Source organism: Gobius niger (genome assembly GCF_951799975.1).
Source record: "Gobius niger genome assembly, chromosome: 17".
In the NCBI taxonomy this organism is placed as follows: Eukaryota; Metazoa; Chordata; class Actinopteri; order Gobiiformes; family Gobiidae; genus Gobius; species Gobius niger.
In genome coordinates this window covers 17,924,238-17,950,105 of record NC_136868.1, presented here as the reverse complement: position 1 = coordinate 17,950,105, position 25,868 = coordinate 17,924,238, and the positions used below count along the sequence as shown (strand labels likewise).

At 41.9% G+C, this 25,868-nt stretch overlaps 5 protein-coding genes across 5 annotated transcripts in view; 3 read left to right on the top strand and 2 right to left on the bottom strand.

Annotated features, from left to right (window-relative positions):
* tle2b (TLE family member 2, transcriptional corepressor b) overlaps positions 1-25,868 on the top strand; it is a 245,645-nt gene that overhangs the window by 192,567 nt on the left and 27,210 nt on the right. The window lies entirely within an intron of this gene.
* On the top strand, positions 894-9,203 carry ankrd24 (ankyrin repeat domain 24). The gene is made up of 22 exons (XM_079575126.1): positions 894-1,338; positions 1,567-1,697; positions 1,769-1,857; positions 1,938-2,002; positions 2,069-2,126; positions 2,203-2,273; positions 2,343-2,449; positions 3,334-3,506; positions 3,652-3,668; positions 3,879-3,971; positions 4,290-4,457; positions 4,529-4,648; positions 4,725-4,854; positions 4,959-5,116; positions 5,304-5,467; positions 5,895-6,673; positions 6,886-7,205; positions 7,359-7,592; positions 7,969-8,145; positions 8,625-8,783; positions 8,868-8,933; positions 9,011-9,203. Exons 1-22 carry the CDS (start codon positions 1,267-1,269, stop codon positions 9,077-9,079), a joined length of 3,420 nt encoding a protein of 1,139 aa, XP_079431252.1. The 5' UTR covers positions 894-1,266; the 3' UTR covers positions 9,080-9,203.
* Positions 9,844-20,692, bottom strand: shc2 (SHC (Src homology 2 domain containing) transforming protein 2). The gene is made up of 13 exons (XM_079575109.1): positions 19,531-20,692; positions 17,436-17,506; positions 14,794-14,854; positions 14,605-14,724; positions 14,478-14,531; positions 14,248-14,299; positions 12,833-12,959; positions 12,490-12,670; positions 11,952-12,045; positions 11,216-11,395; positions 10,803-11,140; positions 10,563-10,709; positions 9,844-10,490 (listed from the first exon to the last, which is right to left on the bottom strand). Exons 1-12 carry the CDS (start codon positions 20,290-20,292, stop codon positions 10,581-10,583), a joined length of 2,169 nt encoding a protein of 722 aa, XP_079431235.1. The 5' UTR covers positions 20,293-20,692; the 3' UTR covers positions 9,844-10,490; positions 10,563-10,580.
* On the top strand, positions 22,535-23,779 carry cks2 (CDC28 protein kinase regulatory subunit 2). Its single transcript, XM_079574812.1, has 3 exons — positions 22,535-22,709; positions 23,110-23,237; positions 23,504-23,779. The coding sequence occupies exons 1-3, from the start codon at positions 22,651-22,653 to the stop codon at positions 23,545-23,547; spliced, it is 231 nt and encodes a 76-aa protein (XP_079430938.1). The 5' UTR covers positions 22,535-22,650; the 3' UTR covers positions 23,548-23,779.
* On the bottom strand, positions 23,945-25,062 carry cimap1d (CIMAP1 family member D; the record flags this gene model as incomplete). Its single annotated transcript, XM_079574796.1, has 4 exons — positions 24,989-25,062; positions 24,772-24,882; positions 24,505-24,618; positions 23,945-24,432 (listed from the first exon to the last, which is right to left on the bottom strand). The coding sequence occupies exons 1-4, from the start codon at positions 25,026-25,028 to the stop codon at positions 23,945-23,947; spliced, it is 753 nt and encodes a 250-aa protein (XP_079430922.1). The 5' UTR covers positions 25,029-25,062.

The following is a 25,868-nucleotide window of genomic DNA, read 5'->3' as shown; positions in this document are numbered from 1 at the left end:
CCATCCCAGATCAGTATTTCTGTGAGGTGCCAGAGGAGGAGGAAATATTCTTATGTTAAAACTTGCCCTTCAGAAGGTAAGCCATTTTACAGTTTTCACTAATGATGTTTTTTGTACCATAAGAAATATATTTGTTGATGTAAAAGTTGTTACATGTCACGACATGTGGATTTCCAGTGTTAGCTCCAAATAGCTTTGATAATTGTATAGCATACTCATGCTGACTAATGTTTGTTTTCCACTGTCAGCATTTCATTTTGAAATCCAAACCATTATGAAGAGTTTGAAGGCAAAGTTTAAGAAGAATGAGGTAAGTGCACCTGTTGTGGCACTTGCTGTGTATTAGTGAGTATTTACAAGTTGCTCTACAAAATACCAGAGAATGTCTTTATTACCAATGTAAAGCAGTTCAAGTACAGACAAAGAGAAAGAAGTCATTCATAGTCCTTCATAATCCCATGTGTGAATGAGAGTAGGGGGATTCTGTGTCACTGAGCAGCAGCAGGAGAGCAGTGCTGTGTCCAGACTGCTGCTATAGCCACTGATCTCAGGTGGCATTCAATTATTCAGGTGTACACACACAGACCCACTCTCAAAGAACTCATGCGTTCCTTCTGTCAATGCCACAAAGCAATACACACAATAGATAACAGACTTATGTGTTATTGTTTTTATATAATCAAACTTTATACTTTCACTTTCTTATACTTTATATTCTTCCATATACCAAACATGGGCCACATGTTGTTACATCACAGTAGCCCATTCTAATATAAACTGACTGGTTGCTACTTGCCACATTACCCTGTGTAAGGACCAGAACCTCTGGCAGTGCATTCTCTTATTGTGCTGAGTCCTCGAATCAAACGGGTCCATCCTGTGACTGCAGAGAAACAGATCTGTGCAGGACCAGAAGAAGCTCTGCAGAATCTGACGACGACAATTAATGGGGAGGAATGGAGAGCTGGCCACTGAGAGCGACGCTTTGGATACATATTAGGTCACAGAAAAGAGGACAGCAGTTTTGGGGTTTTTTGTGAGAGAGAAGAGCAGCGCCTGAACTTGAGGCAGGATGCCCCAGCTAGCAGACAGGATGCTGTGTTGGATGCAGAGTGTGTGAGTTGTACAGTTAGACTCGAAATCTAGAGAAACGTCATATGGCCTTGTCCCTGGCTATTGTAATCAGTATGTATAAAAGACTTGGTAGTGTTAAGTAGAACATTTGCTTAGTAGTTTTAGCTATAAATAGCTTAGTGCGCTAGCAGTATGGATCCTCAGAAGCCTGTCTTTAGCCTGATGAAGCGCTTGTGCCCATGTTTCAGCCTGCTGCCGCTACATGTATGTATTTTCTTCGCTTCGTTTTGGTAGCCTGATAGTTCACAGACATAAGACAAGGGCACACACATTCTGTTTAATCTGTACAAAAAATACTTTCCATTTTCACACAGTCAATAGTTTCTATAAGAAGTTGATTGTATCGATGTGAATTGGCCTGTTATTAGATATGCTGTTTGGTATCACATTCCACTGTACAGGGTAACGACCTGTCCTCTGGCCTGTCTTTAGAGTCAGGACTGGAGTAAAAGTGATGACAGACTTCTGCAGGCTGTGGAGCAGAATGAACCTGACAAAGTCTCAGCTCTCATTGCTAAAAAAGGGCTGTGTCCCACCAAGCTGGATGCAGAGGGCAAGTCAGCGTAAGTGTCTTGTAATAAAAGCGGTTTTGTTTATCGTTGATAAATACTTTTATTGTGTTTTTATTTTTCAGATACCACCTGTGTGTATCTCGAGGAAGAGTTGACTGTTTGGAAGTTATCATAGCAAATGGAGCTGATCTCAGTGTCACAGATGGGGCTGGTAAAGTTACTTTTACTTGTTACTATTTGACATTTTTAAATTCTCTTTAATTTTATTTAGTGTATGATGAACTTACACAGGCTTAAGCGCTGTTCATCTAGCAGCCAAAAATGGACAACCCGAGTGTTTGAAAAGACTCTTACAGGTAAAGCACAAATAGTAAAGCTATGTGAGTGTAACATTTAGGAAAGTAATGAGAAATCTGTTTCAGGAAAGACTTCCTGTGGATTGCACAGACAGCATTGGCCGGACTCCCCTTCATCATGCAGGTTACTCTAGTGACAACAACAATGGTAAAAACCTTTCAGTAAGTGACTGAAATGTACTTTTTTATATTTCTTGCAGCAATCAGTGGATGCTTATCCTGTACTGAGATTCTTTGGGATTTTAAAGCCAACATAGATGTTCAGGACGGGGTAAATGAAATGGTTTTCTTACATATAATGTATATATAAAGCTTTTCATGATGTTAATTACTCTATCAGGAAGGAGCAACTCCACTGATCCTCGCAGCCCAGATGAGCAGAGTGGAGCTGTGTGTGTTTCTGTTAGGAAGAGGTGCCAACTGTAACGTCCAGGACAACCAGGGAAGGTAGTAGTGTTTTTTATATTACAGACTTGAAATACCAAATGACTCATTTCATATTGATCACTTGTGTTGAACTAGTTTGTCTACAGTGGGAGGAAAAGGTAAGTGCACCGTTTGAAATGTCTCACATTTTTGCCTAAATTGTTTGTAAAATGTGGTCCGATCTTTATTAAAATCACCCAAACATTTACGTTTTATCATATTTTTATTGGCCCTAACATGTAAACATTCACAGGAGAGTGTGGAATAAGTAAGTACACCACCTGAATCTCGCTGAACTGCAGCAGTTTTGTAAAGAGGAATGGTCCAAGACTCATCCTGATCGTTGTGAGCATCTTATTTGCAACTACAGTAAAGCCGTTATTGCTGCCATTATAGAAGGGTCAGCCAGCTATTTCATACAAGGGTTCACTTACTTATTCCATGCTGTTGTGAATGTCTTAAGTCTTTCTGCAAACCTGTGAATTAATTTTTCTATTGATGATATCATGTTGTCCAGGCTTTGAGTCAACAAAACAGCCCCACACCATGACTCTCCCTGCACCGTACTTCACAGTGGGGATAGGGCTTTGATGTTGGTGTGTGGTTCCATTTTTCCTCCACACATGACGTTGTGTGTTCCTCCCAAACTATTCAACTTTGGTTCTACAGCACTACTGAAATATTCTGTGGACTGATTGACCCAAAGTTGAATTGTTTGAGCGCAACACACAATGTCATGTGTGGAGGAAAAAATGGAACAGCACACCAACATCATAACCCTAACCCGATCAGACCACATTTTATGACCAATTTAGGCAGAAATGTGAGAAATTCCTTACTTTTTCCTCCCACTGTATGCTCAGATACTGTGTTTTCTGTGCTTTTACTCTGTGCTTGAATTGCAGGTCTGCGCTGATGGTGGCTTGTGAAAGTGACAGCGTCGAGACAGTGAGTGCTCTCCTGAGAGCTGAGGCAAACACACAGCTCGTTGATGCCCTGGGACATAAAGCAAGTGACTACAGCGAAGTTACAGGGAACCAAACGATCTTGAAGATGCTGAAAGATGGCCCACCACCAGGTAATTCATCATCCACAAATTGGAATTAATAGGTTGCATATCGGACATTCTAGGAAATTCATGTGTTCATTTTTTGTGGTTTGGCCTAGTAATTACAGAGTTAAAGAACTTGTCGTGCTGTTTTTTCCCCTTCATAATGCTTCAGAGGGTGCAGTCGAGGAGGTATTGTTGCATAGCCGTATTTTGTATCACTTCCTCCATAATGGAATCATGGTTTTCTTGGCTCAGGCATATGGTGCATGTTTTCCAAGATGAGCTCACTTCCCGCTGTTTACTTTTGTTTCCTTTTGTTGCTGACCTGGCTTGTCTGTGTAATTGTTCCCATAGCTTTACAATTTAAGCCTGTTTATGATGCATCCCTCCTGCTTGTAGCCCCAGCAGCCTCCCTCAGTCACCTCATCAGTGCAAGGGGGGACCACTGCCCGCAAACGCAAAGCTCCTCCACCACCTCGTTCCCCTCTGCAGGTACTGCGCATGTGATAAACGGCGTGTTGCTTCTCATGCCCTAGATACAGGATCTGGCTTAGTTCTTATAAAAGCTCTGTTGCCACCCTCTTCCTCCCATTGAACGTCTTTGGACAGAGGAGGATCTTCACAGTATATTTTGTAATTGTCATTAAAAGAAGGATTTGAACTCATTTGCTTGTTTAAAACATCTACAAACAACCAGATGATGAATTCAATCGCAATCGACATAATACACTATAGCGTGTAAACCATTGTTTTAGTCAGAGCAAATTATAATGAACAGGATTGGTCATATTTTTTGTGTTTTCTTTCCAGAATTTGGCTCCATCTCCACAGCCCAGATCCTCCGCTCCGCCGCCCCCTTCAGCCCGTGTGGCCCCTGTGGCCCCCGTGACCTCATCGCCCGAGCCGCCTCCTGATTCACCTTCTCCCTCTCCTTCTCCCCAACCCGCAGAGACGCAAAACACGGGCCAAACAAATACAGTTAGCTTCCACTCGATCATATTCCAAAGTTTATATGAAAGTTTCTATTTCATGTGCTTTTATCTTTGAAGTCAGAGGATGAGGAGGTGTTCGAGGAAATCCGTCGCCTGCGTCTCGAGAGAGGTCGATTGCTACAGAAGATTAAAACGTTGGAACAACAACAGCACAGCGCCTCCTCTGCCCTGGAGGAGGTATTTCATTGAGTTGAGCTTTTCTCGAGCTGAATGTGTACCACACTTCATTTTCTCTGATTCAATAATGTTTAAGGTGGCACAGTTGAAGCAGCGATTGCAAGAAGCTGAGAAGGAACGAGACAAACTGCTTGAAGAGCTGAAGGAGGTCCATGTTGTTGGTGCAAGTGACTCTGATGACACTGATGAGATGTTGGCCTTCCCAGGTGTGTGCATCTGTGACACCATAACATTGTAAGAAGGAATGCTTTGCGTATTTTGTACTGATGTGACTGTACATTTGTCTGTGACTGCTGTGTGTGCCTGGTAGAAAAGCTGTTGTCAAAGCGCTCCAGAGCATCGCCTACTCCCAATGATCCTGCACAAGAGAAATCACATTCCCCTGCCGACTCCGACTCTGTGGTCCAGCTACGCAAACAAATAGAAGAACTAGCGACGCAAAACTCTGAACTAGTACTCAAAGTGCAGGTAATGTCATTAGCACAGGGATTTTATATAAGTAAATAAAGACATTGAAACTGAGTCCTGGGTTATAGTGTCAATGTTCAGTGAATTTGTAATCTAAGGAAATAGCAATGTGAAACTGGACTAAAAAAGACATGATCAGAAGCCAAGGGTACCTGCGATTTACCTATTATGTTGCATTGGCTGTTAGATGCTGGAGATGTTTGAGAAAGACGACACGGACATGCAGACCACCAGCCCGGATGCTGTGCCCCTGGTGCAGTACGAGACCCTCAGGAAGGAGTTTGAGTCCCTGCAGGAGCGCTTATCTCAGCTTCAATCTGTGGACGAGGGCTCGAGTGTGAATGGGGAAAGGTACGGCTCAAGTCAAGTGAAGTAGTCTTAAAGCGGATTGATCTGTTTAACGTATCCAACAGGTCACATTATAAGCCCCTTACAGCTACAGCTATCCATGCATCCTAGCACCACTGAAGAAATCTACTGCAAATGTATAGCTTTTATAATTATGTCCATCCGTGAAGTCCAAATTCCTGCACTTATTGCATTAACTTTGTTAGTTAGAAGTACGACAGCAAATACAATTGTAGCACAAATAATGTTATTGATCATTTTCAATACACCCTGAGACGACTCAGTGTGGATTCTTTGTGTAGGCCCTACGTTAGCTAAAAGTGCACCATGATTCGTTCAGTATTTCATCAATGCAGAAGCACTATTTTGGCTGTGAGTGTTCATACCGATTTGTTTTCCGCCTAATCTTTTAAATGTATTTGTTTTGCAGGGAGGATAATAAGTTAGATGCCGGAGAGGGAGAGAGTACAAATGCCCTAAAAGAGAAGCTGCGTGAGCATCAAGAGCAGTTGGCGTCTGCGCAAACCGAACTGGAGGAGTTGAAAGAGCAAATGCGTCTGGGCGTTCTGTCCGTGGACTGCAATGAAGGCTATACAGCTGTGACAGGTGCCAGGGCAGAGGGTGGGTCTGAACAAGGTCTTAGCCACGAAGCACAACAGCTCAGGGCCAGGGTGAGCGAGCTGGAGGAGGAGCTTGTGCGCCTGCGAAAGGCTGAAGCCGAGGGTAACAGCGGTCAGGACAGTGACACAGTCAAACAGCTGACAGAGAAAGTGAACGAACTTCAGGCTGCATTGGAGAAGAAAGAGGCGAAAGCTCAGGGAGAGACAGACAAAGAAGAAGAACAATCAAGTCTTGTTAAGTCCCTCCAGGACAAAGTGGCAGAACTGGAGGCAACGCTGACCCAGAGCAAATCGGGGAGTCAAGGCCCTGGTGGTGGAGAGAATGACCAGGTCCGGCGCCTGCAGGACAGACTGGGAGAGCTGGAGGCGGAGCTAAGGAAACGTGTGCCCCGATTAGAGCTGGAAGAGGTGCAGGTCACTCTGGGGCTGCAGTGTGAGCAGTTGGCCAGAGAGAGAGCGGAAGTTGCTCGCAGTCTCAACGATGCCCTCCTGGAGCTGGAGAGACTAAGGCCAGAGCAACAAGGTGATGAGGAAGAGGAGGAGGAAGAGGAGGAGCACTCCGAGAGCTCAGGACGCTCAGTTAGATCAGGTATTGAGAGAGTGGTTTATACAAAGTTTCAATGATTTGCTGATGTGAGCTATTGCAAAATATTAATTTCCTCTGCAATAACATTTGTTCAAATGGTAGTCAAGACATAACATGGTCTGTAGATAAACTTATGTTAGTATAAAATACACACTTTAGCTTCTACTCCACATAATTATATACCAAATAACAATATTGCTGTGTGTCTGTTGTAGTAGACCACTCGAGGCGTAGCCTGGATGCTGTTCAGGAGGAACTTGAAGTTGCGAGACAGGAAGCAGCTCAGGCTTTGGACTGCTTATGTGCTGAGCGAGAGGGGCGAGCTCAGGATGCCCTACAGTTGAAAAATGCAGTCCCACTCTCCAAACACAAGGAGGCGCTGTCTGCTGTATCAGAGCAATTAGCACAGACCCTCCAAGAGCTTCAAGAGGAGAAGACACTGAGAGGCCAAGCTGAGGAATTGGCTGCACGGCTAGAGGCCAAATTTGAAGCTCTCCAAGACTCAGTGTCCAAAGATGAGCATGAGAAAGTCAAGGTTGTTGAAGAATTACTGTTAATAAACAGTATTATACAATTATTAGAATTGAAGAATAGCTGCACTGTATTGGTTAAAAAGAAAAAAAAAAAAGGTTGTAGACACATTATACATTGACATTTGTTTTTAAATACTGTTGTATGTACATGACAGGCAGAACTACAGCACGCCCTTCAGGCCAGCCAGGGTATGGCGGCAGCGGCTGAGGACGCTTTGACTGACAAAGAGCTGGAGTTGAGAGAGCTGAAGTCTCATAAGGCGGCAGAGCAGGGCCTAATCTCCAAGGAGGACCATGAAGCATTGCGTCTTTCTATGCAAGCAGAAATAAATGCCGTTACAGCTCGTTTCAACGATCTCACTCGCAAACATGAGAAAACCTGCACAGAGGTACGTACTGTTGTGTGCTGGTCGGTTATGGTTTATAGTGTATGTTGCTGTGGTTGCAGCAGGGGGGGTTGTTTTCTATGAAGACCTCAAGTATCCTTTTACATTATTCATACATGTATTACTTTCTCTCATTCCTTTATGCTCTTTCACCGCTCTTATTATGGCTGTTGTTGTTGGCTACTGGGCCAAAACTGCTTGAGTGAAATTACATTTCCATTCCTGTGCATTATATTTAGTTTTTGTTGTACTGCTTACTGTTAAAAACATTAACATTGCACCGTACGTAACAAAACAACACACATTTGTCACTACACACACTACATATTCTAGAATTGACTATGTGCTGTACCTCATACAATTCCCTTCTTTGCCATAGGTTTTCCAGGTTCAAAGGGAAGCTCTTTTCAACAAAAGTGAGCGTCAGGCTGCTGAGACTCAAGTGGCATCAATGCAACAGAAACTGAATGAAATACAAGCTCAGTCCAACCACATTCAGGAGCTCCACAAAGGGATCCAAGAATCTCAGAATCTAGTGAAGGAAAAGGATCGTAAGGTACTGTATAATAATAATAATAATAATAATAATAATCATAATAATAATCATAATCATAATCATAATCATAATCATAATCATAATCATAACAACAACAACAACAACAACAACAACAACAACAACAACAACAACAACAACAATAATAAGAATACATCTGATTTGTTTTGCACCTTTCTAAGCGCTCAAGTTCGCCTTACATCAAGGACACCCATTAAAAGTACAATGCACAAACATTTAACATTACTGTTTTTTGGCCTCTAAAGGCCTCCAGACTCTGAGTCCTCAGGGACTCTGGGATGGCCTTCCAGAAGCTCAGTGAACAGGCAGCAATGAATGGACCAGAGTACGGGGATGCTATAGTTGTATTTGCGCCTTCGCATCAGGATCTTGGTTCTGGATGTGTATATCACATCCTGCAAAACTGCAGCTGTGATTTGTTTAACTCTCCTTGCTCACTTAAAATGATCGTCTTGTTGTAGATCACAGAGCTGTCGAAAGAAGTGTTCCGGCTAAAAGAGGCTCTTGGTGCTCTATCACCTCCACTGGACATGTCCTCTTCCACTCATCATAATAACAACAACCCTGGGCAGCAAGTGGCCCTGCAGAACAGAGTCGCCATACTTACCCAGCAGCTCCAGGTGATTGCTAACATAAAATTAATAGACCGTGTGTAGAAAAGAAAATATTTAAGTGCATAAAAATTACTGTAGAAATGTTTTTAGGACTGGGAGAAGAAGCACAAGCAGGTCGTGGCAGTGTATCGTTCACATCTGCTATCAGCTGTACAGGTTCATAACACATTACTACAAAAAAAAAGTCCAATGTTTCCTCATGTTTGTTGATTTGGTGTACTCTGTCCTTGCAGGGTCATATGGATGAAGATGTGCAGGGTCTTCTGTTCCAAATCCTGAGGATGTCACATCAAGGTCACTGATCGACCAGTGTTTTTGAATTATGTTCAAAAATTAAGCTACATGACGAGAGTCACAATGAGCCAAAAACATTTGAACTGTTTGTGTTTAGCACTTTGTAAGCTTTATGTTATCAAAGCTCCAGTTGGAAAGATACTAAGAATTAGAGTGCCTTTTTTAAGAAGACTGCTGGAACACAAACAATAAGTGTGTATACAGGGTAGAAGAAATGTGTACTAAATGTGTTACAGGCTGCTGTTTTGTATCATTTTGTAGTAATAAAAGGAAAGTCAACTGCTCTGCATAATTGTTTCTCTAGTTATACGGGGAATGGTTAGACTGACAAACACATGTGGGTCTTTAAAAAGCAATTTTATTGGCAAAGCTACTATTTAAAAAGAGGAACCAACCAGACCATATGGTATTTCTCTGTGCATCAGGTTGTGGCACATACTCATCACATAGGGCTGATAAATAGTGTAATTAAAAATGACATTTGCCACACATACCCAGCACAAAATAGATGCAGAAATACAGTATAAATATGTTGATATTGAACAATAATCATTTATTTCCTGAGTTGCAATTGACAAAATGGAGGGACATGAGCATACACTAACAAAGTAGACTGTCTTAAACAGCATCCAGCATAAAAATAAAAGCAGCTTACATTACTGTTAAGAGCTATTGTTGTGTTTATGTTTGTAAGTATTTAACCAGGTAATTAGTATCATAATTGCATATATAAGACAAAAGGCTGTAGTGATAAGGCACTGAAGTTGAAGATGACAGAAATGTTCAGGCTTAGATAAGTGCAGATAAGTAAACTGTCGAGCCTCTGAGAACAGTTAAGTTCAGAACACATAAAAATACTACAAATGTACTAAAACAGCCCCTAAAACAGATACATGTTTTATAAGAGCACAAATTATTGATGTACGTACTGGAAAAAGACATTCAGCTTAATATGGCCATAACACATTTGGAAAAGCAGGGCTTTACAAATAATTGATCCTCTGGTTAGTACATAATATACTGTATTTTATTCAAAATCTAATTGTTCACTCTGTGAGACTTGTACACAACAGTCTTTTTTTCCAGCTGAAGATGGTGCTTCTGATTTGGACAAAGCCTAAGCCCCGTTTTTTGGGAGTCAGTCAGAGTTGAGTGACAGGTTTCATTTCTCATGTGGCACTGATCGTCGACAGGCAGGAAGCACATCAGTCTTTAATCCTCTGTCCTTTACGACTAAATTGCTGTCTTTGGTCATAACAACTTGAACATTTCCAGCTCCACCATTTTGTTTTGCTCAGTACTGCTTTGTAATGTATGTTGAGTGAGGTCAGTTCTTCAGAGCAGCAGGAGCAGGGTTTAAATTCCAGTGTGTAGCTAAAACAGAATGGAATGCAAGCTTCTTTTCATGCCAAAGAGCATCTGTGAAGAAATAAAATCTTACATTTTCTGCTTAAAGTCACAACATTGATAATAATTTGTATTCCATATTACCATCACATGCAGAGATGCTCATGGTCTCCTCCGGACCACTTGTCTGAGGTGAAGTTCACTTTCCGCTGCTACAATGGGCAGCTCATTCTTCAGGTGATATAAAATAAGGTGACTTATGCTTTCGAACAACATGTCTTTGGTCCGGACCTGAATGGGGCGCAATGAGAAATGCGTGATTTTGTACACTCCAGAGTTTATATTAATCTTGCTTGAGAAAAACATATTTTAGACGACACGCACCACTCCTTCTGGATCAACCAGCAGTAGGTGCTTGGGCAGGCCACAGTGCATGCCTGTCAGCACATACTGTCCTGGGTTGGTCGTGCTCTCCCGAACCAGGAAGTCCCCATCTCTTATCAAGAGTTTCTCTGCATCCCTCCGGCTCATGCGACTGTGGTACCAGGGCTCTCTGCGAAGCTGCTCCTCATTAGGAGCCACTGGAGCGCGGCGGCGAGGAGGACTGGGCCACTGGTCCTCCAACACACACACTGCGTCTCCTGAACCGGACACAAGGGGGACATTAGAGCCTAAAAGTCCCCCGCTGGCCTCGTGAAGCTTCAGAGCATCTTCAAATGGTCCTGTTGGAAGTAGAGACTATACAAGGATGAAAAGGAAAAAGGTGAACCATGTCAGTAGGAAATACTAATTCTCACTCATGTCAAAGAGGTCTTTCTTGGGGCTGTCCAGTGCCTTAGCGACACTGCGTCCGATTGGCTCATGTGTGAGAGACTCCAGGTTGTCCAGACTCTGTGTGTTGACGTACTGGTGTTCCTCATAGTCTTTGTTTGCTGAAGAATGTCCATCAGCACACAGGTATCCATCTGAGGTCAGTCCTGGGGAATATAAATGCAAATAAAGCATATATTATATATATATATTACATATATTAGTTTTTAACATTGAAGGTATATTCCTTCGCTCTTTTTATCAAATGATTTGTGTTGTGAGTTTTGATCAGTGACGCAGGCGTGACATTTCTAAGATGTCAGAGTCAAATGTATTTGTAAAGCATATTTGCAATTCCATACAGTCCAAAATGCTGTTCAATATTAAAAACAATACAACAAAAGGATAACCATTTATTAAAACTGTGGCTTGTTCCTCCAAATGTTCTTATATAGGGTGCTCTGAGAAAAGGGATAGATAAGCTGTTTAAAAAGACCTTTAGTACCTGCCCGTGCTGCTCTTATTTAGTGCCTGGGTTTTGAGTCTTTTTTTTTTTTTTTATCAAAATGAAACGATCAAAGCACGATCGAAGTAGCAGCAGCAAGATAATAAAGAAAATAAAAACATGAATTATAAAGAGCAAAAATTCAAAGCTCAACCAGGTTTATGAATTTCTTTATGTGGGTCAGAAGCTGCATATTTTCTGTCACACGCAGGTCTCACCTGAGCTGTGGGTCACCTCTGTGTCCCAATGAAGTTCATAACACAGCTGTCCGGGAGGGTACGAGGTCTGCTCTCTCCGAGACGCTGCGCCCATCTGTTCAAGCACACAGCACAATACTTTTCAGTCATAATTATATCAGCTCAGTAGTACATATGAAGCTGCTACACCGTATTATGTTTTAACTGCAAATCAACTGTTTTTTGAATGATGCTGTGATATAGTGATGAGCGACACCACATTTTGTTGAATCGTATCCGTCATTTTTTTTGACTGGTCAATTCATATGGGTGAATGTTTTTCAATCAATATACACACTGGTTATTTTATATTTGTACAATTTGTAAATGAAAACTATATTACTTTAACTGATTAAACAATGTCAGTGTGAAATTAAATACATAAAGTTTAAAACTAATACTTTAACAAACCTAAACTAGTATGATATGGATGGCTCAGTTCAATCCTTTGCTGCTGTGGAGTGTTGGCAGGCTGAACACAATGTGTATGATTACTGATTTGTGATAATATAACTCTTACTGATGCTGTGTTCTTGCTCTGAGGCTGTGTGTGAATGTGACCCAGCAGGGCTCCCTTGGGCCGTAGTCTGGTGTCTACCACTCCACCAACAGGGGGCTCCTTCCCTGGGATGCTGTTGTAATAGTCATGATCTGAGAAGTCCTCTTCTTCCCCCCACAGAGGCTCCTCTGACCTCACTGACCTGGATAATGGGAAGATTGTGGTCATTACTATATCTAACCCCATATTGGATTGCACAATTAAGATCAGTAAATAACTCATTGGATTTTAACACAGATCACTAAGGATACAAACATACATCTTTCTACTTAGAAAATGCAATTGGGATAATATTATGCATTACCTCTCAGCAGGTGTCATGGTCTTTGGAGGGCTGTGTAGATATTGCTTGAACTGCAGCTCAAAAGCCTGACCAATGGTGCTTATGACACTCTGAGCCAAACCATCTGAACACTCCAGGATATGGCAGGCTATAAGACAACAAAAGATGTAAAAAATAATAATGTACTTTTGAGACAATGATATTTGATTATTTATGCATTAGTCTTATGGTGCATCATGTATTTCTCCTCACTTAAATCTATCAAGTATTCATTAAATAAACTGTTGCCAAAAGCCTTAGCCACCCTGGGGCACTTACAGAATGATGGCTTCCAATCTTTGCCCCAGGACGAACAACAAACACTGGGGGCAACAATAGCTCAGATGGTAGATCGTTATCCAATAACCGAGAGGTTGAAGGATCAAATCTCAGCTCCCACTATTGCAGATGGTGGGAGCTTCCATAAGGTTGCCCAGGGCAGCTGTGGCTACAATAGCTACAATACCTCTTCGAATTAGCTTATAATCAGGTCAGTTAGGTAAAGCTCTAACCCACAGCCTGAAGTAAAGCTGCCTTAGGAGGAACACTGCTGTGGGAAGTACGGTCCACTGAGCGCTATCCTCTTCTTCTTACTGCAGACGTTGTCTTATCATGATACAATATTTAATTTATCTGTAGTCTGTTCATCACTGTTCACATGGTGTCTCCTGTCCCACTCCCTGTCGGGAGTGCCTGTCAAGATCGAACGGAGGAACCTGGGTGAACAGAGGAACCCTGCATTCTGGAATCTGAGGACTGGACGGTCTGCAATCTTGGCCCGTCTGCTGAGGGATCCTTCGGCCCTGGGTCTCTATAGCCTGTCCGTCCATGGGAGTGGATCTCTCCTTCTGTGGTTCTCCCCAAGGTTTCTCTTTTCTCCTGCCGGGTTTTTGAGTTTTTCCTTGCCGTGCTGGAGAATCTAAGGACGGGGGACACCCACGCCGCTCGCCGCTACCTCCTATTGGACATTATATTTGCCTGGATTCACCTGAACTTTTAATTGTCATATTTATTGCTCTGTTTTATTGCCTTAATGTTTGGTTCAGCCCTGTGAGGCGACTTCTGTTGTGATATTGGGCTATACAAAACCATTAAACTTAAACTTAATAGTAGCTTACCACCACCGAGTATGGAGAAAATGTTTAATGACTACAGTGCAGCGCTTTGAGAAACTTGGTACACAAGCTTGTAAAGCACAATACAAGGGTAAGCCAAATCATCACACAGTCACACATGTCCTTTTCACAGATATGCCCTCTTCTAGTGCCCTCTTCTGCACAATGACCTGCTCCAGACACTATCCATAGGAAGTTGCATGTGTGAAAAGAGCTCTTACACCACACAAGAAGATACTCGATTGTAATGATGATCAGGTCTGATCAGGTCTTTGTACCTACCTCTTTGATTTACTGGGTCTTTTGCCACATATGCAACATAATCAGGTGTATCCTGGACCAGAAAGAAAGAAAACAGAAAAATCCCATTAGGAAAATATATAACGCACACTGTAACTCGATCAACGACCGTAACTGAGTCTTAGGCTATGATATTGGAAATCCATCATCCATCTTGTCACTGCCAAATGTTCATTTCAGCCATTAAGAAGAGCTTTATAAACTGCACTCACTGTGTCTCCCCCAGAGGCAAATGAAATGGACTGCATGGGGTGGTGCGCGATCACCTGGACACACACAAGATATGATTCACATACAGATGTTGTACATCCATAGCTGCTGTACATTTGATGACCTCACCTGGCGTGTGGTTGGGATAAGAAGGCTGAGACCATCTATAGAAATATTGACAGCGATGCTCATGCCTGCAAACCGAAGGTTGCTCTTTCCCATTATAGACTGCAGAGCTTTATTTTGTGCCTATCAAAGACAAAATAACATTCTGAAATAAGTAACGGCTATGTAAAGGAAGTAATCACTGTTGCTGACCTTCTTCCTCCATGCTCCTTTCCCACCGGGCACGGCGTCACACAGTCTATTGATGGCTTCTCTAGTTAGGAGATTGAAAACAGGTCAGATTATTACAGAAGCCAATTCAATATAAGCTTCTAAACCCTCAGAGCAGCCTTATATAAATACACTCTTTACCTTCACAAAAAGTGGATCTCTACTTTTAAACGGCCATAAAAAGCTGAAATGCATTTATTGAGGTTGAGGAAGTATTTGTGATGTAAGGCTGTAAGTAAAACTGAAATAGCAAAAGAAACAACAACAGTATTTACTAAAAATGAAATAACCAGAAGCCACAAAATGTTCCCAGGATATTACATTTTGCCAATACAAATACTTCTTGACCCCATACACACTGAGTAAAAGTCAACATCAGAGTTACACAAACTAAAACCCCTGTAAAAGTTAAACATTTGTACCCTCTGCTTTGGGGAGTCAGAGGCTAGAGGCCCAGCACTGGTCAAATATTGCGAAACCAGTTTCATGTGTTAGGACTAGTAACTCTTCTTCTCTTTCGACTTTAATCCTTAGGGACCGCTACAGCAGTCAGTGCCCATGACATTATTCAGAAAATTGCAGGATAAGATAAGGGGTTCCTTTTTGTTGTTGTTGTCCAATATTACTAATTTTACATCATAATTATTTTGCTACGTGTGCATATTGACAGATGATGCATTTAATTGGGGACAACAGAGAAGAACTCTGCTGCCCTATCAAATAGCTCATAAATATTTAACAAGACGCGTCCCAAACACATTTCATCTAGAGGTCTTCTCAGGGATGTTATCATGATTCATGCAGAAATGGATGGAGAGAGAGAGAGAGAGAGAGAGAGAGAGGGAGGGAGAGAGGGAGAGGGAGAGAGACAGAGAGAGAGTGACAGGGAGAGAGAGGGAGAAAGACAGAGAGGGAGAGGAAGAGTGAGAGAGGGACAGAAAGAGAGGGAGAGAGACAGAGATGGAGAAATAGAGAGAGACAGAGAGAGAAAGAGCGGGAGAGAGACACAGAGGGAGAGAGAGAGAGAGAGAGAGGGAGAGAGGGAGAGAGAGGGAGACACAGAGGGGGAGAGAGAGGGAGACACAGAGGGAGGGAGGGAGAGAGAGAGAGAGAGGGAGAGAGAAGGAGACACAGAGGGAGAGAGAGAGAGGGGGAGAGAGAGGGAGACACAGAGGGAGGGAGAGAGAGGGAGACACAGAGGGAGAAAGAGAGAGAGGAAGAGACAGAGAGGGAGAGAGACAGAGAGAGAGAGAGAGAGAGAGAGGGAGAGAGAGACAAAGGAGGAGGAGTTTTAAGTTGTTGTTGTTTTTGTCCTCCTGTCTGCACTATGACTGCTGATGCTGTTGTCAGAAAGGCCTTAATAAGATTTCACATTCCTCTGACATGCTTCAAATTCAACTCCATTCTTTTTCAACCTCATTTCCTTAACACAATGACAACATTTTACACCCCATTATGAAGTTTTACATTTTACATTTTTGTGGCCATACCGCCTTTGCGATGCCCAATCCCGTCAGACCTTGGAAGCTAAGCAGGCAAGGGCCTGGTCGGTACTTGGATAGGAGACCGTTTAGTAACTCTAGGAAGCCTGGCAAATGTAGTGAGTGAGTGAGTGAGTGAGTGGTTGGTGGTGGTCGGAGGGTGGTTGCCTCGCTTCCGTCAGTCTACCCCAGGGCAGCTGTGGCTACAATAGTAGCTTACTACCACCAAGTATGGTGTGAATGAGCAGTGCAATGTAAAGCGTCTTTCAGTGTCCAGAAAAGCGCTATATAAAACCGATACATTATTATATTATTATTAAGATCACTAACCATTTTAATATGCAAGTATATTACATTCTAATATAAGTGTATTACAATAATTTATGTAACAGTTAAAGTCAAATGTCCTTTCATCTGAGCCACAGACACATGGTGTTCAAAAGCACATGTAGTTGCAACCTTTTCTTTAAATTTTGCATCTGTAAATTCATTAAGAAATATGAATGCTATCTTGCTACAGCAATTCTGCTAATCAGGTTTGCATAACTCTTAATAATAACTGGAATGGACAATACTTTTTGCAGCGTGTTGGCATTGTTATGAGCTGGGACATTACCCAGCAGGGCACGTTCCAAGGACCACTGCAGCTTTCCAGAGTCATTAGTGAGCATCATCAATAATACATCAGTCTCTCTATCTCTCCATCTCATGCGCCTCTTTTCCCTCTGCACTTAAGCCCAGGACGCACTCTGGGCTCCGATTACCCACTATTGATTTTTGGCAGGAGAGAGACAAGGAGGGTGAGAGACTAAAGAGCGCAACCCTCCTGTGAGGTAATGGAGTGCAAGAAATCCGTTTTATAACAATAACATCACATGATAGGACACTGACTGAGAAGCAGTGACCTTAAGATGCACCAGCAGCTGGCACACGCTATTTTAGACCAATGTTTTTGTATGTACATCTCTTGATTGTTGACTTTCGTTATCATTACAGCTTTCCAGTTCTCTTTACAAATTTACAATGGAATTATTCAGGTCTGGGGTCGGAACAACAGTCTGTTTTAGCTTATTCCCATTTGGATCCCTGGTTACCAATAAAACCGATGCAATTCACATCATTACAATATAAATACAATCTTACCTGGTCACCTGAGTGCGGGTGTTGAAGTCTAGAGAGCGCATCGACTTCTGTACTTCCATACAGCCCATGTACTGTAAAAGCAAATGTATAATATTAGCCACCAGCTTGGGATTCCAACAATTCAAATGCTTTCAGGGAGAAATAAAATATTACGTCGTAGCATCATATACAACAATGACCAGAGTAAACATGACTCAGTGTACTAATATAGCATTGTGTGATGGTTCATGTGGCTCAGGTGCTAATGGACACTCAACTAGATTAGAAGCCCTAAAAGCACCACACATCCCCTGTGACATTCAGGAGCAGGGATGGAAAGTGCGTTTCATAATTGTATATGTTTCGATGCTGTGATTGTAACAAACTACAGCCCAAACCTACACCACCAAAACAAGAAAATAGGGCTGAACAAACAGAAATCACAACAAATGGAATTTGCACTTTGTCTCAAGATGTTCAATTGTGTATTAGACCAGCTAAATTTGTAATCTGTGCATTTTAATCTCAATAAACATGTTCTGATAAGCATGTGATTGTATCCAGATATATCTATTTTTGTAAATGTCTATTACAGCGCTACACGAAAAGGACAGACATGCAGAGGTTAGTGAGCACTGAGTCTACAGCCCTAATGAGCTTAACCAAATTTAGAGGAAGAGGGAAGCCTTCCATCAGGAGAATTAAGATGGTCCTTTTCTCTTTTCTTTGTACTCATGCTTCAACTGAGCCATAAACATGTGATGCTTTCTTAAATGTAATAATCGATTTTTCTTGCATCTAAAAGCAAAAGCAACAAAGCAACAAAAACAATAGCATTGATAATGTGAGATCACACTTGATTTCCCTACTTTTAAACATTTTTCTTTTTTTTCTTCTTTTTTTTTTAAGTATCAGGGAAAACAGTTGAAAATGCTGTGTTCAGCAGGGTCTGGACAATTTCATCTTTAGAGAAAGCCTAAATGTGACTTGCCAAACAAACAATAATGTTTGTAATGTTTATTTGTGTTGTTTTTGATTGTCTGTGTGCATGCAGGTATGTTATGTGTGAGAGGGTAAAGCAGAGAACAAAACATACAGAGTAGGTGAATGCTTGTCTCCTATGGGAACAATGCAGATTAAAAATGGCACAGCGCAGCAGAAATATAGTCACAAATCTGTCACTCTGACACTGATACATGCACTGCGTATACCACACTGCTTGCATTAAACACCTTCATTAGCATGCTCTGCTGTACACAAAAATGACAAATGCTGTATGCTAGCTAGAGAATCATCATCTTTAACAGCTCCTCCAAAACAACCTTGTACTAACAGATGGACCACTCCCACGAGCCGTCCTTTCCCACATCACATGATGCAAATGACTGTGATTAAATTCTAATTGAATATAGGCATGAATGGTGCCTGTATAATAGCATTAGAGAGCATGCTGAGCCCCAGACTGGACTAATCAACAGCCATGTCATTAAGGCAGAAAGATAAAGCTACAGTATGGGGAAAAAGAAGCTGCAGTGAACGAGAAATGCCAGGCAAAGAGGCGCAAGGGGTGGAGCCAAGCAGAAAGGCAACAAGCTTGCCTTGTAAACACAATGCTTGTGTTGTGCTTTCTTTTAGGAAAAGAGGAATGAGAACAACTGGTTTGACAAATGAAGTAATGAATATACACAGATTAAATATTTTATAAGCACTAGTCAAACAGCCATCTCACACTGTCGAAAGAAAAATGATACACTGTGGAATGACTGTTGTTTATCTCTGCCCTTTGCTTTGTCAGATGCAGTCCTCCAGGCATGCACACCAAGCCTATATCTAGATGAAAATATGTACTCTTCAGCTTATGCGTTATGAGCTGCATCAAAGGGCACAGTGACACAGTGGTTAGCACTCGTGCTTCACAGCAAGAAGGTTCGATCCCCAGGCCGGACAGGGCTGTTCTGTGTGGAGTTTACATGTTTTCCTTGTCCCTGTGTACCACTAAAAACATGTACAATAGGTCAGGATAATTGAGAGTGCAAGTGTGGGACAATTTGATGCAAATTGGTAGAAAAAGTAGTGGATGTAATAGTGGCAGGGAGTACACGTAGCGCTTACTTACCCTGACAATATAAGAGGCACCTGGTCCTGCAATCTTCTTGTCAGGATGGAGCCAGCCCTGGGTAGGTTTGTGGATGAAGTTTCCTTTCTGGTTGAACTCCTCGCTGCCCAGCCACACTGCTCCTTCCCCTCTGGTCCTTCGGTTTAGTCCTGATCTGGAGCTCAGAGTGTTCCCAGGACTTGCCATGGCTTCAGTTGCCCCAAAGCCATGTCCCCCAGGGTTGGTTGAATTTGCTGAAGCAACTGCCCTTTGACCCCGGAATGCCTGTAAAGAACATGGGGTGATACACACAGGGTCACACGAGTTAAGCACCGCTGCCAGACTGGCAACTGGGCCACTAGCTGCTACATTGGGCCTGTGTGAAGAAGAAGAGGCAAAAGTCTGAGAAGTTGGCCCTGCTGCTGCTCTGCCAGAGTCTTTGCTAGAGCTGGAACTGGAGCTGGAATTAGACGGGCTACGGCTGAGCAGCGAGTTGGAGAACTTCCACTGAGGCATTTTAGGCATGAGCATGCAGAAGGTAGTGGTGCCATCCTGGTCGCCATCCAAACAGGGCGAATCTGCCAGCGCTGCAGCACCACCAGAAGCAGACGAGGACCGGAGGCCAGGGTCCAGAGCAGGCATGGGAGGCAGAGGGAGGTTTGGTGTAGAAGAGGGAACTGGCGTGGCCACCACTTTTCCACTCATGGCGAGGCTCTGCATCAGGTCATCAGAGGAGGTCACAGACTCATTGCGAAAGCGGTCATACTTTGGCTTAAGGAGCATGCCCGGAGGAGCCTTCTGTATCAGGAGCTAAAAAGGGGTGGGGGTCTCTTCCAGATGATAGATGAATAGAAAAATGGGGAAAGGGGAAAGGGAAGGGGGCAGGTAAAAAAATGAAGGGCCAAAACTAAGCTAAACTATGACTGTCTCCAAAAGCTGTTGTATTTTCCTGTCCGAGTGAAATGAAAGCAGTCAGGTCCTCTGCAGTCCACACACACACACTGTCCCACTCCCATGCCGCTTTCCTCTCTGCCGGCCTGCTGGCTTTTACTGCTTCAGGCAGCTCCAGGCTCTCTCTCTCGCTCTCTCTTTGGATGATGTCATTCAGTCAGCCCTGCCCTGCCCAGCTGCTTTCAGACAGTAACAGCAAAAACACATCTGCCGAGGCTATCCTCTTCTTCAGATATCATAATATCTGATGTCACATCACGAGGAAAATCAAATCGCTTGAATAATACAAATATTAAAGAGGAGCTGTACAGAGACATACTGCCTATACATGTTTGATAATAGATGAAAAAAAACATTCATAAAAGAACAGCCCTTAAATATTGTATTAATTGATGTATTTTGTAAAATTAAAAAGCATATGAATTTAGTTTTAAATAAATTAGTTCTGGTAGGGGTTACATCCAATTAGTTTAAGTGTTTTACTGTGGATTGCTGCAATTCAATATCACTAAGCAACAGACCAAAACAAAGATGAGGGAAAGAGTCCCCCTGTCCCATCTGCCTGCATTCTCTGACGTCCAAAGCCCCCATTTCCCTTGAGAGCAATCGAGCTGATCTTTCTGCAGCTGGGTCATAGCACACACAAATAATCTAAAATCACCAACAAAATGTATGAACTACACCAGAATGCAAGTACAAATAATATTGTTGTATGCCTTGCAAAATTAGGGTCCCTTCTCAAAAAAGAGAGGAAGGTAAAATTAAAATAGGTATCTGCAAAGAACAACCCTTACAATGTATTGATGTCTGATTGTATAGTAAAAAACGTACTTACGTGCAGGGATCCGGACATGACAAGATTAATTTTTACACCTAAATCAAGGGTACTTAAATCAGGTTTTGATTTAGTCTGAAATCCAAAAGCTTGATTAACATAAAAAAACAAAGTTTACAGAACAAATAAGCCTTACTCCACCTTCTTCCAAGCAGCCAATCACATTAAACTACACAGTGAAGTTACTCATGAACCGATTGATATTGATCAACGCAACTGTGCCAGAGAATAAATATGCTTTATAGGCCTACTATATCACAATAAAAAAGGACAGTAAAGCAACTAAATTAAGCAGCAAATACATACAATCAAGTCTATGTAGGCTATTTGTCCAATAAACATGTTGGCTTTGTTTTTAGCATCTAGAGTAAAATCACACCAATAAATATATAAATACATTAGTGTGTTCCTGACGGCAAAACCAGAAACAAGACCTACATGCAGGCCTAAGCTAAAATGCAAACAATTTGTTTTTAACTTGCTGCAAAAGTCAACAACTATTAATGATTTTCATCTCAGTAATTGTTGTGGGACTTTAACTGTCAGGTTTATAGTCAATTCCTTTGCAGCAGCACCTAATGTTGGAGTTTGGAAAAGTACTGGAGGATTTTTGTGTGTTAACAATAACAAAGAAAATATTTCTTTTTTTGTTAAGAGCAGGGAAAGGATGCTATAAATATGTTAGGAAAGTTAGAAATGAGTTTGGACCACAACTAACATTTGAGTGGTTTCTGCTTTCTTTCTTTGCAATAATCTAAAAAAAAAAAAACCTTTAATGAAAAAAAAGAAGGGCTAAATTGTTTTGCCATATCGTTCAGCCCTAGCCATTTAGTGACTTATTTTTGCTTTTTGGCATTTGCAAATTCATAAAATATACAACCATACCTAATGGGTAGGCCTACCATGTTTAATTGATGAATTGCAGGTATTGCAAAACTCAATAGGCCAACCCGAAATAGTAATCTATCAGTGTGTGTTAGCAAAACCTGAAAAACACATACTATAATCTAAGAATACATACAAAACCCTCACAGCACAGTACAATCACGTGCATTGTGGTCCCAAATCACCACTGAAGTAACATGCTACTGTAGCAGACACTGCACCATCCATTTGATCATCATCAAAAATAATAAACATTTGTTGACCTCATGGAGGCGACTTCCGGTTGTACTCCGCGTGTGTACGTCTGACCAATCAGAGCGTAGCGGGGGGACGTTGAAGTTTGAATAGTGCCCTCCCTGAAAACAGCGGCAGATGACAGCAGCAACTTCAGTGTTGTAGTGCAGTTTGCTTCTGACTTTTTGAGCGAAACAACGAATATAGATTAAATTTGGCTTTATCATCGACTAATAATGTCGAAGAAGCAGATATACTATTCTGACAAATATACCGACGACGACTTTGAGTACAGGTAAAGTAAAAGAATGAAGAAGGATGCTAGACGCGGCTAACAACTTGCTAATATTAATAACGTCTTTGATTACTAACGTTGAACCCTAATTTAGCTCGACACTGTATGATTGTGTTTGTTTCACTACATTTGATGCATTGTATGTATATTTTATGGAGGGGGTGGCTGTCTTAAAGCTGCTGTGCTAAGTTAGCTATAAAGTTGAAAACTGACAAGCTGTTGTTGGCTTACTAACGCCAGTAGCTAATCATCACACACATACTAGTGCCAGATATTCGCTAACCCACTTGGTTGGCTAACTTGTTCTATCAGAATTGAGCTAGAACAAGTTGTATTATGTACAGTTACATAACATAATTTCCACATCCTGTTCTTACCTCTTTTATTTGCTGCCCCACAGGCATGTGGTACTTCCAAAGCAGCTGGCCAAACTGGTGCCCACATCCCACCTAATGACAGAAGATGAGTGGAGGGGACTAGGAGTGCAGCAGAGCCAGGGCTGGATACACTATATGGTACACAAACCAGGTAAAATATTCAAACGTCACCCTGCAGGACAGGTTCCCAAAAGTAAAATATAGTGTTTGGGATAGAATGTTGGAAATAGATAGAATGTTACCATAGGGATCCGCCATGTTTCTGGCACAAGGCAACATTGTCCAATGACTAAAATTAGTTAAAAATGTGAAAATATGGAGAAAGGTTAATTTAAGCCAGAATGAAGAGAATTAAGGTGTAGTCAGGTTGATTTGCCATGACTATTTTTTAATACTGTGCATCTTGTCTTTTTTCAGAGCCACATATACTGCTATTCAGAAGACCACTCCCACAGGAATGAAGAACTTGTATTATACATCGTCCACCTGGATTTTATTATATTTGGACCATACACACTACATGACCTAATTTAAAGTTTAGCTATCCTCTTGTTTGCTTTCTTCCAGTCACCTCAATTTTTATGAGGACGAACTTTATTTACTATATTTCATTCCACCGTGTATTTTAAAAAAAGCGTGAGCTGTTTTTTAAAAACAGACAACAAACATTTTGTTATGGTTATAATGCAGTTTTATTTTCCCTAACCCCACACATCTCAAGTTTGTGTTTATTGGTAAATGTTACATGCATTTGTTTATTTTTTTAAATATTTTTTTCTTGAGTCAAGATTGATCCAATAAGTTCCTTATTGAAAGGAATAAATATGCTTTTTTTTCATTGAAATGACTCCTGTTGTTTTAATCAGGTAAATGGATGACGAGTGGTGTGATGAATTCAGAGTGTCTGATGCCTAAGGAATATGATGGGGCCCGGGCCTTGTGGACAGTCACTGTTTCTGGATTATACGTCCCAGGACCCGGTTTTCTGGTGTGATCTTTTGGTATAGTACTGCGGCCGAGAATTGAAAATGCTGGCTGACGATGCAGGTAAATGTTTGGGTTTGTGCTGTTGTATCCACAGGGTCCTGGTGTTTTGGCCAGGTCCACAGCTGGTCCTCCTGTGGGGTAGCTCCCAGACATGGTAAAACCTGCGCTGGCTGGTTTGTTTGGGACTTGAGGGCCCAAAAGTGGAGGGAGGCAGTACTTATTGGGGGAAGGTACTGCATCCACTGTGTGGTACAGTGTGCGAGATCCTATAGTATAACGTGGAGTTCTGCGCTGAAGATTACATGGTGGGGCCTTTTCAGGGCTATATGTGCCTGGGCCTGGGGTCTGCAGGAACTCTTCTAAACAAAACAAAGCACTTAGTGTTACCACTTGTGACAGCAATAAAAAATATCAACAATAGTCCCTCTTACTTTGTGCTTTTATTCTGCCCAGCATTGAATATGCCGGTGTCCCGTCTCTCCCAAAACGAGTCATTTTGGCATTAATTTGGTACATGGGCCCGGGACTGGAGTCAACAGAGTACACTAGAGAGAGAAAAAGTAACGTTCACCAAAGTATAAATTGCTGTGCTCTTATCCTTGGCAGTACCTCCGCCTGCTGTTTAAAATGTGCCATTACATCATGGGTTTCAGTGGCTTACAATAATCAAGCACAAGCAGTGAAGAACATTAACTTACTATTGCCACTCATTCGACCATGGAAAGAGTATGCTGGACTTGAAGGTTTTGTAAAGTCATGGCCAATAAATCCAATGGTAGGTGGAAGCCCATAGCGTCCAGGTCCTGGTCCTATTGATGAAATGACAATTAATTCTCCATGATGTCCCCCAATCATTAACCCTAACCACATACTGTTCAAAAGAAGAAAAAAAAAAAACATGTTACAAAACTTTACCTTTTTCTTTTCCCGCTATTGGTGGATATTTCTTCTCCATCTTACTTAAAATTTTGCGCAAAAGTCACATTTCATTCCAGTCATGTTCTTCACACCGTGTTTTCACAAGAATCCTGTGGGTCCTTTGTGGTCTGAGAATATATCCGTAAATTCAGCAAAACCCCATCAAAGTTACATCTCACAACTCTGCAAGTTTTATCTGTCCTCTGTGAGCCTTTGTCCAGTCGCTCCACTCACTGTCATTGATGAGTGAATGGCCTGTCCTCCACAGAGCTGCATGTATAGGTGCACTCGGGTGCTCCCAAAGAACAATGTCATCACTCAGATTCACTCTCATGTAATGCTAGCTCCCCCACAGTAAACCATGAAACCAAGATCCCCCTGTGCCGTCTTTCTCTTTTCACTCTTTCTGCTCGTTGCAGTGTGGAGAAGCAATATTACTCTTCAATCATGCATGGAGTTACCAGGGAGACTGATGCAGAAAGTTTGTGGCAGGCATCCAGATATTTGTGTGTTTAAAGAACTAATATCCAGAGGCTCTGCCCAAGAGAAACTGGTACTTTGAAATGTTGCTCAGGTAAAATTACATACTGCATACAGCTAGATCTATCCTGTTGTACTCCTGTAAATCAAATGCTTATGTGTTTTGGTTTAGTTCACTTTATTAATGTTATTTTCCACTACTGTCAACACTCCAAAGGTTTGCTCACTACAGTGCATTCAAGTGTGTCTAAAAGGAAAAGTAAAGATTAATGTTTATTTTCCAGAATGTCTATCATTATCACATCCATGCAGGGTCACTCCCAGTTCAGCACATGTGCAGCAACCACAGCCTGCTTTCATCTTGACCTGTTGATGTGTTTCATGAATTGCAGCTGGA